General features: G+C 38.8%; 1 protein-coding gene across 6 annotated transcripts in view; it reads left to right on the top strand.

Annotated features, from left to right (window-relative positions):
* Positions 1–17,083, top strand: part of TJP1 (tight junction protein 1) — a 255,520-nt gene that overhangs the window by 211,584 nt on the left and 26,853 nt on the right. For all 6 annotated transcript variants that reach the window (XM_030878391.2, XM_060293719.1, XM_030878393.2 and 3 more), the window contains 7 exons: positions 6,529–6,668; positions 7,589–7,694; positions 10,804–10,954; positions 13,249–13,357; positions 14,328–14,547; positions 14,830–15,014; positions 15,115–15,210. In XM_030878391.2, coding sequence (XP_030734251.1) covers positions 6,529–6,668; positions 7,589–7,694; positions 10,804–10,954; positions 13,249–13,357; positions 14,328–14,547; positions 14,830–15,014; positions 15,115–15,210 — 1,007 coding nt within the window. The remainder of the gene's footprint in view (positions 1–6,528; positions 6,669–7,588; positions 7,695–10,803; positions 10,955–13,248; positions 13,358–14,327; positions 14,548–14,829; positions 15,015–15,114; positions 15,211–17,083) is intronic.

Raw genomic sequence — 17,083 nt, forward strand, 5'->3', positions numbered from 1 at the left:
GTGGAGTACAGGCTCCGGACGCGCAGGCTCAGCGGCCATGGCTCACGGGCCCAGCCGCTCCGCGGCATGTGGGATCCTCCCGGACTGGGGCACGAACCCGTGTCCCCTGCATCGGCAGGTGGACTCTCAACCACTGCACCACCAGGGAAACCCCTATGAAGTATTTTTTGATAATGCACATGTTGTCAGTGTATGATTATAAATTATGCCCTCAACAATCTAGGCAAGATCCCTTGTACCATAGAGCTTATATCCAAGTGAATAAAACTGATAAATGCGTTTGAAATATGAAACAGTAATTTGCATTAGCGGTAAAGAAAATCAGGGTGATGTGACAGTGCAGGAAGAGGGGGCAGTATTAGAGACATGCTTGGGCAGAAAGAAGGCTTCTCTACGGTCAACTTATCTTGATATGAGTGAGTGAGAAGGAGCCAGCCAAAGGAAGATCATTCCAGAATAAGACAGAGATGGAGATACATTCAGCTTGTTGGAAGAACAGCAAGGTGACTGGTGTGGCTGGACCACAAGGGCAACATAGCCAGGGATTTGGAGTTCTTAAACGTTTTTTTTTTTTCCTGTTTTGGAAAATTGGTTAGGGAGAATGTGAAACTTCAAAGTTTATCACTTGAATTGTTACTAAATCTTTTTAAAATAAGATTCTTTGTCTAACCTTTGAAAGTGAGTGGAATATTAAAGACCCATCCTGAACTTCTGTTATTCAGATAAGAGCCAACTGTTACTTTCAATCCTTGGGAATTTTCGGTTACAGGATTAAAACTCCAAACTGAGGTTTTGTTTTCATATGCTTTGTAAGGGGAAGGGCTGAGGGAGGACCATAGCTGATACATTTCTCTAGTTAATATAGACCAAGGTCTAGTAGTGTTGTGCTCAGTGATTGGTGATGGATTTTAACCCCTAAGAGGAGTTCATGGACCTAATGACAGCAAGGCAAGCTTAAATATTATACTTTATAGTCACTATTTTTAAAGTAAAAGTGTACATTTTATTTACTCCATCAGCTGAGAACTATTTTCTTGTACAATATAAAACATAAAATATTATAAAAACAGACTTCCACTCACGTGTAAAAGTAGTAAGTATATGAAAAATCTTATTTCTAGTTTAAATAATGTAGGACAATTCTTTATTGCCTTTGAGAGAATGTTAATAAAAAATGAAGAGTATGGTAACACTGGTCTCTTGTTATAAAATCAGCCAAACATACTGCACAATCAAGGCTTGGTTTACTCTAAATATTAATCTAAGTATGTAATAATCATACCACCAGTGAAGCCCTGATGATGCTGTTGTCCCTTAAGTGAAAGAAGGGTCCTTCTTAGTCTTTCCCCAGTTGTTCCTTACTAAAAATTGATCATTTTTTCAATTACACTTGTTGAACAACAGATCTGTTTTCTAATTCAGATGGACTAGGTTAGTCATTATCATCATAAAGGAACATGCAAGATGAGAATCTCTGTACAAGCTGATAGGCTTCATATAAATATGTAGCTAGGTTATTGCCAGAAAGCCATTTGTCAAAGTGAGCAATACAGACACTCATAGTTTTTCAAAAACGTACACCACACATATATATATTTTTGAAAATAGATTACAATGTATAAAGAACAAATTTAAATTGTGAGAACTTTGCTTGCAAATGTAGCCAAGTAGATATAAGGTAATTATTCCCCCTGCTTTCTCAGCATACTCCCTGGGCAGCTCTTCACTTCTCTGCCCAAGTACCAGCCCAGAATCTCCACATCTCTCTGCCTTTTTCATCCCTATAATCGTCTGTGTGCCATGCTGTAATTTTTGAATTGCTGTCGAGGAGGAACCGCAGTATGTAAATATCTGTTTCCATATGAAATTTAGAAGATTAGCAATGGCTGCAGTATTCTGAGAAGTCAGACTTGAGTGTGCCTTAGTTTTTCTTTCTCATATGTATTAGGAGCCCTCCATGCCGAACTGTCCCTGCCAGTGGAGAAGAACTTTGGAGTCTGGTTAAGTTACTTTCTAAGTTTCTATCTTTATTGATAATTGGGGCTGAGATAGTCCAGTGGCCTTGAAAGGGTACCTAGTTGCTGTGTTCATCCTAAGCTGTGTAGATCTTGCCTACCTTTATGCAATAAATGAGTTTCTGAAAAGAAATTATAAATTGGCTTATGTAGGATGAGTCATTTATTATATAAGAGGAAATTAGCTTTATAAAAGGATTTTTTATTACAGTGAACATTCAGCCTCAGTTTATTTCCTGTATTAAGATTAGTTTTAAATAAGATGTAACCAGTCAGATGGGGAGGTGTTTGAGAACTAGAAATCAGAAATAAAACTCCTTGAAGAATTGGCAGTCTGACATACTTCATCAGCGTCTAAAAGACAGAAAGCACAGTTTCTTGTGAACAGAGCGAATTTAATACAAAGAGATTAAATATAACGAGAGTGGAGTGACAAGGGATTCGCCAGTAATAAACAAAGAGAACTGAAAAATATAAGAATCAGATGTAAGGAGCAGGTCCTTCCCCTGGTGCTGAGATGGATTTGCCAAAGGAAGAAGCTTCCCCACCTGTCCTCACAACACCTGAGGCCCACTGCATGGCAGAGAATTCACTGTGGTGTCACTGGATGAACTTGCAGGAAATCTGCCCTCCAAGGGGCTTGGGAAAGCCAATCTTGAGGAGGTGTCTTGTCAGAGACCGCGCACTGTAAAACCAACCTAGGAAGTGTCTGGGGAAAGCTGCTGGCCACTGAGTGCTTCTGGCCCCTGTGTCCTGCAGGGGCTGCCGAGGGGACGGACCTGCAGTGTCTCTCCAGGTCCCTCTCCTGACCTCGCTGCCTGCCCTCTGCCTGCACTAAGTGGTCCCAAACAGCTGTGACTTTACACCTGAAGTTTTGCACTTAATCTGTTACCCTTTGCTGATCTGGTTGAATGTGTGTTAATCTGCTACTGTACTTACAGAGTTGACTGGATACAATTTAAGGCTCTGTTTACAATGAGCCCATTTATGTGACTGTAAAAACTCTCTTTCAGAGACTTTGTCTTAACAGCTGTTCCGCAGAGCTTTTAACCAGCCCAAAGTCTCTAGATTAATGGATCATTACCGTTAGATTAATATGTACAAGTGAAAAATCTGAAAAACAAAACCTATCTGCTTACCCTCCAGGGGAAAAACAAAAACACCCTTCAGAGGGTCTCAAGGTCCCCTAGAATGCCTGGAGTTTCTTTCTAGGCTACTAGGAGCCAGAGTGTGGTAGATAAACATGAGTCCAACTCAGGACAAAGATGGTTTTTGTATAAAGCTGGCTTGACTCATAATAGCAAAAGTTGTTTTTTACTAAAGCTTAAATATTACATGGGAGCCATTAGGGTAGAACTATGTAAGGAAGGTTTGGGGAAAATATATTTTCCTTTTTTATGGCTTCACTTTCAATAACTGCCCCTGATTGTAGGCTGATTCTGTGTGTCTAAATTCTATTCTTTGTCTTATAATAGACTTAATGGTCATACATGCTCATAGTAGAACACTTTAAATGTTTGGAAAAGTTGATTATTTTGTTCTATACTGTTACTCTAGATCTTCATTGCCCAACACCATTGCCACTAGCCACATGTGGCTGTGGAGCCTTTGAAATGTGGCCAGTTTAAATAGAGACGTAAGTGTGAACCTACACACTGGAGTTTGATGACTGAGTACACAAAAAAGAATGTGTAAAATACCTCATTAATCATTTATATTGATTACTTAAATAATATTGTGGGTATACTGAGTTAAATAAAATGTATTAATTGATTTCACCTCATTTATTTAATATGGATTCTAGAAAATTTTAAATTACATAAATGACTTGCTTCACAATTCCATTAACAGCACGGCTCCAAATCTGCATGTATTGAATAATGCTTCCATCTTTTGGTAGATAATGGAAATACACTAAAAATGAACAATGATTTTTCCAAATATTAATTGTATGAAAAATTTAATAGAATGATGTGCATTCCACCCATCTGCAATGTTAAGTCATAATAATTATATTAAAGAAAGGTGGTATAGAGTATGAAAATTAGCCAACTCTACTAGCGGGAGTTCCGTGTGATGTACGGAGCAAGAGCCCTATTGCATGACAGTCCTGGTTATCACTGGGGAGGACGTTCAGATTAAAATATTATCATGATTCTTAGTTATCATTAATGTCACTTGGTCACATTCTAAGTTTAGAATTTTTAAGTTACAAGAAACAAGAAAATCAATTGGAAACGTTTGTTTTTTGATCTTTTTTAAGCAAATAGTCTTTAAAGTCTGTTGCAGAGCAACAAAATCTGTAGAACTACTAAAATTATGTAGTTCTTTAATCTCATTCTCTTCAATGAGATTTGCATCTCATTGCATCTATAAAGATGCAATGAGAATGCATCATTTGCATTTTTCAGTGCAAAGAATGCAAGGAGAATTTATTATTTTGTATTTCCCTTTATATTCTGAGGTGCCTAGAGCAGTTTGGGGATAGAGTTTAACTGTATTTATTTATACTTAGACTAATTGTATGTAAGATTTTATTACATAAGCAGTGGCTAAAAATTTTAACCTTTTATGATTTAGAAAGTTCATTCTGGTTTGAGCTAGAAGATATCTTGGCTTTACTTTCTGAAAGACTGTTCTACTTACATGCAGCTCATTTAATACATATAATTTAAAACTGGAATACACCCCCACTGAGTAGTTAGATGAACATGAAAATAGAAACTCTGAAAAGTGCTTATGTTTTATTTTTTCAAGAGGATAACGGGAAGAAATTTTTTCCTGGTACGAGACTGCTAATAATATGCAGTAATAGAATCAAATTCATTGTTTAAAATTAGACTTAATTCCATTTTTAAATAATGAACATTATTTTAAAATATTTAAAAACATTTCAGTCTTTACTTCATAAGTACTATGTAAATATTTTCTTAGGAAAACTGAAATAGTGGAGATAAATCTCAGATTTCCCTGGGCTGCTGTTTTGTCTGCTCCCCACTCCGAGAACCTCTGTCGCCTCTGTCCGTCTGGGTCTTTCTGCATGTGGCGTCGACATGTGTTTGTGTAGCTGTGGAGAGTTTTCTTTAATACCTTAGTGATGTCACACCACGTATATTCTGCAGTTTGTTCTTCACATTTTATTTTGGGGCTATTTTCATGTCTCCAGATATAACTCTATTTCATTGTAACTTTAATATTTTAATTTTTAATCTTCAATTATGAAAGCATTGTATGCTCGTTAGAACGTTCTAGGTGAAATAGGCCAAATCTGTCAACTCCACCTCATCCCAGATCTCCTTCTTGAATTAAGCTTTCCTCCGTACTCGTGCAAACATTTTAGCATCATAGAGTTTCTGTGTGTTTTAAAAATAATTTGAAAAGATCAGGCTCTGCACATATTCCTCAGATAGTAGTTTGTTTCACTTAACACAGGTGAGCATCCTTCCAGCTTATTCCTTTGATGAGAAATTTTCCATATTATGGGAAGTCTGTTTCTAGGTTTTTTTCATTTTTTTTTTTTTTAGATGTTGGGGGTAGGAGTTTATTAATTAATTTATTTATTTTTGCTGTGTTGGGTCTTCGTTTCTGTGCGAGGGCTTTCTCTAGTTGTGGCGAGCGGGGGCCACTCTTCAACGCGGTGTGCGGGCCTCTCACTATCGCGGCCTCTCTTGTTGTGGAGCACAGGCTCCAGACGCGCAGGCTCAGTAGTTGTGGCTCATGGGCCTAGTTGCTCCGCGGCATGTGGGATCCTCCCAGACCAGGGCTCGAACCCATGTCCCCTGCATTAGCAGGCAGATTCTCAACCACTGTGCCACCAGGGAAGCCCAAGGTCTTTTTCATTTTTGTCCATGAGTTCACATATTGGCTCTTTTTATTCTAAAATAATTAAAAAGTGTGTTTGCGTATGTTCTAAATATCAAATTCTTATTATATGTATTGTTAGATCAATATATAGTCTTAAAATTGAACTCCTGTTACATTTGTTTGGTCAAATTGCTAATGTTCAGTTGTTTGAACTTAAAAAAAATTCATTTGGTTCAACCTAAGACATATTTTTTCAAATTATTTTCACACCTTTTTAAACTTTTTATGTATTCACTTCATTTTGTGCACTGAATCTTACTTTACGAGTCCTCTATTTTTGATAAGATTTTTAAAATATATTTTATGTTTAAGACTTTATCTGAAATTTATACTTATGTCATTGATATGCATAGAGATCTAATTTTTCTAAATTTGTGGACAGTTGTTCTAAACACTGTTTATTAAACAGTGTGTTCTCTTCCAGCAGTTTTGGGCTGCTGCTTCCGTAATAAACTTTGGTACTGTGGATATATTTCTCCATTTTCTGTTTTGTTACATGGATCTATTTATCTATTTCTGTGGCAGTAGCACTCTAGTTTTAATTACTAAGTTTTTACAATATTTTGTTATCTTTTAGAGCAAGTCCCTTGTCACCCTTTTTTGACATTGTCTTGGCATGCTCATAAGTTTTTATTTTACTGATGTATAGTCTCCGGAGCAGAGAGGAAGAGAGAATTTCTAAACCCGGGGCTGTCTCAACTCCTGTAAAGCATGCAGATGATCACACACCTAAAACAGTGGAAGAAGTTACAGTTGAAAGAAATGAGAAACAAACACCCAATCTTCCAGGTAAGCCTAGCCTAGAGTGCAGGAAACATTTGCATTCAGACTAAATTGTTTCACAATTTACAGAATTATATTTACAGAAAATATAAAGATGCAATTATTATTACTACTACTATTGCTGCTACCTACTACCCATGTGTGAATTTTTCTGTACTTCCAGCATCTTCTTTGTAAGTGGGAGGTTGCCGTATATCAGTAAACGTTCGTGAATGTTTTTCAGATTTTCCAGATAGAAGTTATTTGTGGTTCACAGCTGTTCACACTGAGTGAGGTTGTTTTCCAGTACTGCTCATTAAGGGAAACATTAGATTGGCTTTAGACACTGTTTAAAGTTCTCTTGTCTATTGAAAGTGTTTTCAGAAACACTTTATGAAGTATTCCTTGCTGACCTGTATATAAGACCACACATAAGAATCTGCCAGGTTCTGAGATCCAGTTGCTTGACAGGCCTGGAGGTCCTGGTTCTACTGTCTCTCAGGTCCTTCTCTCAAAACCTGTTTCTGCTCTGATTATTTAGTGGCAGGAATGTGGAAATTTAAAAATAAACTGTATCAGAGTGAAGAAAGAAGGCTACTTTGACAGTCTTAACAGAGAAATGTAGGGATTCTCTCTTCTTATATTCTTCTTCCTCTGTTATTCTTCCCTAAAAAGTATATTTTTCAGACTGTAACAGCTGGAGCTATAGAAAGCATAGGTGACCATGTAACGTGCATACATGCTATAAAGATCCCAGAATTTATAACTGTAAAATGTACCCTGATATATGCATATGTAGTATATATGTTCCTGATCAGGTTCTCTGAACTTACATTTTTGCTGTATTTTGCAGACTTTTTATTGTTTGGTTATTTCAGTGGTTGCTTGCTTTGTTATTCCATTTTGTAAAGTGATTCCTGCATAATTTAAATTTTCTTTTCTTTTAGAACCAAAGCCTGTGTATGCTCAGGTTGGACAGCCAGACGTGGATTTACCTGTCAGTCCATCTGATGGGATCCTGCCTAATGCAACTCATGAAGATGGGATTCTTCGGTAATGTGGTTTTAAACTTGCGTTGTCTCCTCTGCCCGTTACTAAGGATTATTTAAATTGAGAATTCAATTGCGAACCATATTATATATGCTTTTAAAGACAGTGTATACTATTAAATGCTATGGTTAGTGTTTGTTTTGGTTTTTAAAATTATTTATATGATAGAATAGTTAGAGATTAGAGAACAACAAAGAAACATTTAAGATGTTTACTTCTTTCTCACCACTGTTTTTTTCTCTACCTAGTTTTTAGATTAGGAATTACAAAACTAGAAAATTGCTTTCTATTTAAACATCAGAATTTTCACAGGCATTCTAAAGCCCTAGCATTTTAAAAACAAATCAGTGTTCCTCCATCTCAGCGCTGTTGACATTTGGGGCCAGATAATTGTTTATTGTGGTGGACTGTCCTTTACATGGTGGATGCTTAGTAGCGTCCCTGGCCACTGGCTGCTAGTAGCACACACATACACACCCAGTTGTGACAACTAAAAATATCTCTAGGCTCTGACAGATGTTCCCTGCAGGCAAAATCACCTCCGGTTGAGAAACCTGTTCTAGATTAGTTAGCAACTCAAAAGTAAGTTTTTGATATTCACAACTTTTATTACTTTATATTTTATACATTGAGATTGAGATGTAGATTTTATATCCAGATTTCAAACTATCATGATCATCAGATTAGTTTTTGTTGCCTCTCTGGTAAAAGAGACATGACATGAATAATGGAAAATTACCAGATTTCCTAAAGTAGATTAGATGTAGACCTCTGCTCTCATCTGTTTTCTCTGCTAAAGAAAATTGGGTTATTACCATAAGACCTAGCTTGGTAGAGAGAAATGGCTCCTGAAATAGGTGAAAGTATCACAAGTTTAAAATTATACATTTTGGGGACTTCCCTGGTGGAGCAGTGGTTGAGAGTCCGCCTGCCGATGCAGGGGACACGGGTTCGTGCCCCGGTCCGGGAAGATCCCACATGCCGCGGAGCGGCTGTGCCCGTGAGCCATGGCCGCTGAGCCTGCGCGTCCGGAGCCTGTTGCTCCGCAACGGGAGAGGCCACAACAGTGAGAGGCCCACGTTCCGCAGAAACAAAACAAAACAAAACAAAAAAACAAAAAGAATCCACCTGCCAATGCAGGGGACACGGGTTTGAACCCTGGTCCGGGAAGATCCCACATGCCGTGGAGGAACTAAGCCCGTGCTCCACAACTACTGAGCCCGCGTGCCTAGAGCCCATGCTCCGCAACAAGAGAAGCCACCGCAATGAGAGGCCTGCCCACCACAACTAGAGAAAAAGCCCGTGGGCAGTAGCATACACCCAGTGCAGCCAAAAAAAAAAAAAAAAGAGAATGGCCTGAGAGCTTTCCTAACTCTGTAAGTTTTACGAAAACTTTAATAACTAGATTCCAGAGACCTGTTTCCCTGAGGGAGCACTGAAGGACAGATACCAAAGAGAACTGAGAATGTGGGCAGGATTTGTAGCTTAGCCAGGAAAGGTTAGTTATTCATTCAGATTCAGTGACTGGATTCGAGGCAGAAGGATTTTTGCTATTGCATGTGGTTGACATAACACAGGGCAGAGTATAAAATATTAGGCATGTAGGGCACATGACCCTAAGATGGGGCGTAGACCTGTCCTTGAACAGTGGTTTTATCAATAAAAAGCCAGGTTTTACTAAAGGATGCAGACTACAATCAGCTATTTTACTTTTTGAGGTGCACTAGATGGGTCAGTGTTAGGAGAGGACTTGAGGGACCTGGCGCCTTAAGGACTTTAAGGAAATGTTTAAAAGAGCTGTCTGTACAGTTGGTTTGGGAGAGGAGTCTGTCAGAAGGCTCTTGATGCAGTTGGAAAAGTAGGATCCATCACAGCTGAGGGACTCACACCCTCCATGGTAAAGCCAGTAAATGGATTTGGGGCACTGAGGGTACCACCAGCCCTGGCAGTAAGTGACCTCATCTGACCTACAGACTCTCAGGTTTCCATCTAGCTAATGTTAGTTCTACATGAAGAAACAAGGTCAAATGTGACTACCTTGTACGTTCTGAAAGCTAAGGTGGTCTTTAGTTGGTTTTAAAGAATGAGGCATCTCTCTTCCCTCAACTCATTCATTCGTTTGATTTGTGTTTTTTTCGTTACTACTAGTTTCTAATTATTTGCTCATTGTTACTTAGTAAATTAAGAGGAAAATGACTTTTTCCCACACATCGTGTCAGAATAGGTAGAATTGTGTGTCTTCTTGGCTTGGAATGTGGGATGGTTATAGAAACCTAGAAGGGAAATTTGTAATTATGTATGTAATTTGTAATTAATTACCCAAAAGGGTAATGCTTAGTTACGATGTGTTTCTGTCTAGCCATTCTTCTAAGGCATTCTTTGGTGTTTTAGGAGTGTCACAGAGCTTTGACACTACACTGATAGTAGAGGAATGTGCCTGCATTAATTCCTTTCCATTCTCTCTAGCAAGAAGGGGGCAGAGCTTAAATATGGGGCTAATCCCAAAAGGCTGAATGATGATAAGCTTTTTGTTTAAAATTCAAAGGGGCTGCAGAGTAAGTGATCTGTGTGAACTACTGAAGGAGTCCCCTAACTGCAAAGTTTCAAAACCGCTGTCTGTTGGGTATAGAGATTACAGTGCTTAGAGCCTGTTTTTGACTCTCTGGCATTAGGGAAATTTGTCAGTTTATGCTCAGTTTCTACCTTCGTACAATAGTGCTTCTTAGTTATTCAGTAGAGATGATATGGTATGAATTGGGGTGGGAGAAATGGAAGATTTTTTAGCCATTGTTAATGTACCACATAAATCCAAGACTCAGAGTTGGGAAAGCATTGGTATGAAGTAATTTTATAATTATTATGTAAAACAGTACTTACATATTGAATTTGGATATTTCGAAACTTATTTTGTTAATCAAAAATTAAAAGAAAGTGCTATTAAATCTGGTTTGGTATTCTAATGATAAATTTTATTCAGTAAATTAGAGGTGTAGGGCAAATTTTAGAGATGATGGTCCTTTGTTTTATTCTAAATATGGTTTTTATTGTAGTAGTTTGCTATAACTCTTCAAGCTTCTCTTAACTGTTTCAAATGAAATATTTGTCTTAACAGGCCCAGCATGAAATTAGTAAAATTCAGGAAAGGAGATAGTGTGGGTTTGCGGCTGGCTGGTGGAAATGATGTTGGAATATTTGTAGCTGGCGTTCTTGAAGATAGCCCTGCTGCCAAAGAAGGCTTGGAAGAGGGTGATCAGATTCTCAGGGTATGTCAGTGGTCAACTTATGTGGTTTCAAAGTACTTAGATCTTTAGAAAAAGGCATCAGACACAGGAGACTCACTATCGCAGTTAGCTTGTAATCTGTTGTAGCGTCTAGAACCAATTTAGCATGCAGATTGAGAATCCATCAGGTCTCTCATTCCTGCCTTTGCTCTTATTCACTGCTGTGTTGTTACTACACAGTGTGGTGCTTTGGTCTCGTGTTAATCACTCATGTTCATAGAACCTAAAAAAAGTAAGTCTTAGAGCCCCATAATATCCACCAGTTATTTTAAGTTCAATTAAACATTCAGGCTGGCTAGACTCTGCCGTGGGCCACAACTTGCCACTAGGGCAGCGGCGGGTGTTCCTCGCCAGTGGGAGTAGTCTTTGCAGCAGCCCACAGAGCCCTGTAGGACCTTCTTCACCACAGGTGATGGCTCAGGTGTGCAGACATGGGGTTTCCATCAGGCACATGTGTAAGCTGCCTGGGCTCTGAAGCTTCATACCCCACAAGAGGGGAGAGTCCAGGAAAGCCTAGTTTAGATGCAGGGTGCCAATCGGGTCTTTTTCTTTTGTTTTTTGTTTGTGTATGTTTTTGTTTCTTTTCCATAAGCAATGCCGCCTAGTAACGTAGTACCATCTTTATTTCTCTCCTCTTTTTAAAATATCCAAACTTTCTGCCAGATGCACTATGTGCTGTTTTAATCGGAAGATCAGATCTCTCAAGTGGGAGTTCCTACATCTGCTCTACTCCTCTTGCCAGAGGAGATTGCCTCAGATTGTCGTTGCCACCTCTGTTCTGGTCTCTTCCTGCATTCAGGCTGCCTCCTGCCCATGTCCTGCATTCGTTCTCCTCCTGCCCCAGAATATGGCTGCTTTGTTCATGTTTTCCTCTTTCCCTATCCTTTGGTTCTTCATCAGCCTTCCATTGTCTGTCTTTTCTCCTTTGGCTGTTGAACTTGTTGAAGGTTTGGTTGAGTCCCTTCCCTGCTTGCTTTTCAGTCCTTGTGTCATAAAGTTGTGTAGTCTGCCTTCCACCTTAACCATGACTGAATGTGAATTTTCATGAGGCATTGCCAACCTAATGTCATCTTCAGCCCTCATTTTCCTGTATTTCTTGCTAGTGTTTTGACCTTCTTAACAAGTCCTTTTTGAAGTGCTTTCTTCCTTGGATTCCATAACACTGCTTTTCTGGTGCTCCTCTAATCATTTCAGTTCTTTTCCTACCTTCTTTAATCATTCTTCCTAAAACTTGGGATGTGTCAGCGGCCCCCTGCTTCTATCTTGCTTTCGTATCTCTATCTTGGGTTTGGTCGCTTTTGGCAGCAGCCCGCGGTCAGAAGCTGCCCTCTGAGCCCTCTGCAAGCCCCTTCAGACTGTGCTGGCTGCCTATGGCCACTCCCGTCCTCCTCCTCCCCCTTCAGACTTACATGTCAGAAAGTCAGGGCATTGTCTCCTGACTCACTGGTTTCCACCTGACTTTGTGTTATGATTCCTCCAGATGATGTCTACATTTTCTCAAATACAACATGGATAATTAAACAGACCTGTTATTCTCTTACCTACCCCATATCCTGTTTGAAGTAATCATACATCATTCAAAAAATATTTCTTAATAGTTTTTTTGTTGTTTCATATCATAAAGGTAGTACATGTAGAAAAAAAAATTTTTTTAATGCGGAAAATTTCCAGAAGATGAGTAGAAGAAAATCTACCTGTAATCCTGCACATAGTCACTGGGGACATTTTGATAAGTTACATTTTGGTCCTTAGGAGCGTCTAATATTAAACATTGATTTGGCAGACACTGAGCTTACACCATACAGATGCTCTTACAGAGATGGCACAATGCATGCACTCTTTCTTTTTAATCTTGTTTCCTTTTGATTTCTTTTTCAGAGCCTAGTAAAAAGTAGAGCTCTATTATACATTCATAGAACTTATAATTTAAAATTTTAAATCCCGAGATTTTGCAATAATAATAAACAGTTGGAATTAGAAGTTGTCTTTTTTGGTCTGAATTGGTTGGATTTTGCAGTGCATGATCTCTAATGTCGGGATGCATTGTGACTACTCTTTAAGTGACTTTACACCTTCAGTCACTTTATTTACTTGGTTCCTGCTTGTTTTAAATTAGGGTATATTCTTTTCTCCAAAGTAAAATGAAAATTTTCACTTTTGAAGATGTGATATTTTCAAATTAGATAAACTCTGGATATATTTGTTTCCTGCATAGATAAATGTTTTTATAATCTTAAAATATGACCAGTAGTAATTTGTGAAATGTATTTTAACAGGTAAACAATGTAGACTTCACAAATATCATAAGAGAAGAAGCTGTCCTTTTTCTACTTGACCTCCCAAAAGGAGAAGAAGTGACCATATTGGCTCAGAAGAAGAAGGATGGTGAGATACTGTCAGAATATTGAGAAAATAAACCTGGAGAAGTTTGAGGACTTAAATAGGAATTTTAATTGTAATGTTTTTAATAAATCAAAGTTAAGTGATAAATGAATTTGTTAATCTCACAGATTTTGTTTATTTTGTCATTTAGGGGCACACAGTCTTACACTGTGCTTGTTAACACAGCACAGTAATAGGACCAGCCAACCTTTCTGGCGTTCTATTGAAGTAGAGTGCCATCTGCACGGAAAAATCCTATAGTATTCCACACAAAAGTGCATATGGGTAGCTTCTGAATTTTGTATTCATGTTTTCTAAGCAATATACTCTGATGTTTGTTAGCATTAATGCAAGGGAATGCCTGATTTTCTCTGTGATTAAGCAGATACATTTTCATTTAGAACAGGGTTTCTCAAGCTTGTCACTGTTGATGTTTTGAACCAAATAATTCTTTGTTGTAAAGGCTATCCCGTGTGTTTTAGGCTGTTTAAAAGCATCCTTCCCTCTGCTCACTAAGTGTCCGTAGCACACACACCTCCTTTCAACACACAATTGCAACTATCAAAAATGTCTCCATGTATGCCAGCTCTTCCCTGGGGGGAACAGAATTGCCCTCATTTGAGAACCACTCATTTAGAAAATGGGACATAGATGAGGTTTGCAGGGGCTGCAGCGAAATTAAGTTAGATGATTTAAATAGAAAGCATGTGTGGCTTTGGACAAGTTGCTTGATCTGTATCTGCAGTAGTTTCCTCATTGGTGAAATGGAAGTGCTAAGAGTTCCCATTTCGTGAGATAATGATGATGTCCACAAGACAGAATACTTAGTAATTAGTAAGGAGCCACCGTTTGTTGGAAACTGTTGTTTTTGTTATTGTTGATATTATCAATAGAATCTTCACGTAATGTATCTCTTCAGATTAATATCTTTTCCCACTAGTTACTGATAATTTTTTGTTTTGATTCCTTTTAGTTTATCGTCGCATCGTAGAATCAGATGTAGGAGATTCTTTCTATATTAGAACTCATTTTGAATATGAAAAGGAATCTCCCTATGGACTTAGTTTTAACAAAGGAGAGGTGTTCCGTGTTGTGGATACTTTGTACAACGGAAAACTGGGCTCTTGGCTTGCTATTCGAATTGGCAAAAATCATAAGGAGGTAGAACGAGGCATCATCCCTAATAAGAACAGGTATGAATGTTTGGATACTTCTTAACAGAACAAATTAAGGAAATGATGACAATATTTCAGTCCCACTGGGAAATTTTGGTAACGTAAAGAATTAATTTTCACTGTATTTACCATATCTAAAACTGACTTAGTTGTATAAACTCCTTTATTTTAGTTTAACCATTAAGATTTAAACTGCATGTGAAGTTCTATCCAGTGTTTTGACATTTTGTTTCACTATAAGTCTTTCTCCATTTTGTTTTTAAAATACCCTTATTTTTATTTTTGTCTTTTCTTGTCCAGAGCTGAGCAGTTAGCCAGTGTACAGTACACACTTCCAAAGACGGCAGGAGGAGACCGCGCCGACTTCTGGAGATTCCGAGGTCTGCGTAGCTCCAAGAGAAATCTGCGCAAGAGCAGAGAAGATTTGTCAGCCCAGCCGGTTCAGACAAAGTTCCCAGCATATGAGAGAGTTGTTCTTCGAGAAGGTAGTCTGTTTTCTACAGACGAACCTAATACCTTTTAATGTCAGTTTGCCTAAGAAAGAAGAAGTATAAACTGTGCTATTTTTCATTTGAATCTCCCCAGCTGGATTTCTGAGGCCTGTAACCATCTTTGGACCAATAGCTGATGTTGCCAGAGAAAAGCTGGCCAGAGAAGAACCAGATATTTATCAGATTGCAAGTAAGTAGTCTCCATACGGACTTCAGATGAGATTGAGCGTGTTTCTTTACTAATTACTTCTCTAAAGGGTGGGTCTGATCCATTCACTTAATAGAAATAACACTTTTTGTAAGTGAACATTTGCAATTGACCCCATGAGGGAAACCTGAGTGACTGTGTCTGTGCTCTGCCAGTTCCCTTTCATAAGAAAAAGAATCACCATTTATGAGAATCTCTTAGCACACAGTCTTGTTTAATCCTGACAGTATCCCATGGGGCGGGTGTCAGAATGTCCAGCTGAAGCTGGGCGAGTTGAGCTGTAGGGTGGTTGTGACGGAGACCACCGCCCCGCCTCTTTAGTTGGGGTGTCATGATGACACCCAGCTAATGAGTCACACACTTGGCTCTGAACCCAGCTCTTTCTGGCTCCAGCCCAGTGCTTTCAGTCATTAAGCAAACAAATACTCAGATATGTCAGAAGAGTAATAAAAGCATGATTCATGCTATTGCTTATTGCAGACAGATATAGTAGGTTAGTATTAAATATAAATATCGAGGAAGTAGTGCTTTAAATGCTTACAGATTTTGCTTGCAGATTCTTTCATTGTTTCATTATTTTAGCTATTATGGTAGTTTAAATACACAGACTTAGTTATCACTTAGGCTTGCTTTAAGTTATTTGTATCGTCCGTTTCAAATTTATATTTTACTAATACAAAGGGTGCAGAAATCTGTCCATATTTTGTTTGCTTTGTCTGTCCATATTATGCTTTGCTTTTGTTCTGCAAAGGATTTAAATACTCAAGAATATAGCTTTTTCCATATATATGCTGAATTTCTTAGACAGAATTACCAAAGATAGGAAGGAATGACCCAAGACACGAGCACTCCTGGCTGCTGCTGTGCAACTTTGGCTGCTTCCAGAGGGTTGTGCAGCTGTTGTTCCTGCTGGCACTATAAACTCCCAAGTGCTGATTTAATATTATATATATTGCTTTTCATTTGGTTGCTGGTGAAGTTGAATGAGGATATTTTCTGAAACTCAGAAGATTTGCAGACAAATGATAGTAAAATTTGGGCAATTTAGAAAATGTGCATTTCTGATTCATCACTCAGTTTGTTAGTCTTTTCAGAAGAGATCTTTTTTTGGTCATTGCTTATAGATAACATTTTGCCTGAAGAAGTTGATACGTATAGATACCACCTGTAACCAAACTTAGGGCTTTTAAATTTAGGAAAAGCAAGTGTGAAGACTTAGAAAGCTCTGTCTTAAGGACTAATTGGTTGATTAATTGGGTTTACTGTACAACCAGACTCTTACGAAAGGGATTCAGATCGCTTAGTTATGTATCCTATTTGAATCTAACGAGAGTATTTTGAGTTTAGAGACTAGTAGCATTTTCTCCACCCAGAACCTCCCAGTTGATCTCCCTCCGTCGTTCTCCCATGTCCACCAGATTGGAGATTGGCCCTGCTGTCTCGCGATGGCCTTGTTCTCCCAGATCATCCCCTTGTCCCTCAGCCTGACCTCTGAACTTCCATGTCTCTGTCTTTGTCTGATCTGAACAACCAGAGCTCTAACTTCTGAGCTTTCCTGTGACCAGAGCCTCAGACATCGCTGTGCCTTTTCGGTGAAAGCCTTCATGTCAGTGGACCTCTGAGACGCGTGGTTAGAAATCAGCCCAAGCTGCCTTGGCGTGTTCTGCGCCAGGAGGGAGGCACAGGTTGCCAGTGTGAAAGCACAGGCTGTGTCATAGTCACAAGTTACAGCCTTCTCTGCTCCCAAGTCCCCTTCTGCTGATGTGAAAAGAGGTCCCTAACCCAGGACTCCCCAGCCAGTCTGCTGTAGTTGTTGCTGCTGAGTGTGGGCCTGCCCGGGTATTGAGCAGCCGTC

This window comes from Globicephala melas, chromosome 2, assembly GCF_963455315.2.
Source record: "Globicephala melas chromosome 2, mGloMel1.2, whole genome shotgun sequence".
NCBI lineage: Eukaryota > Metazoa > Chordata > Mammalia > Artiodactyla > Delphinidae > Globicephala > Globicephala melas.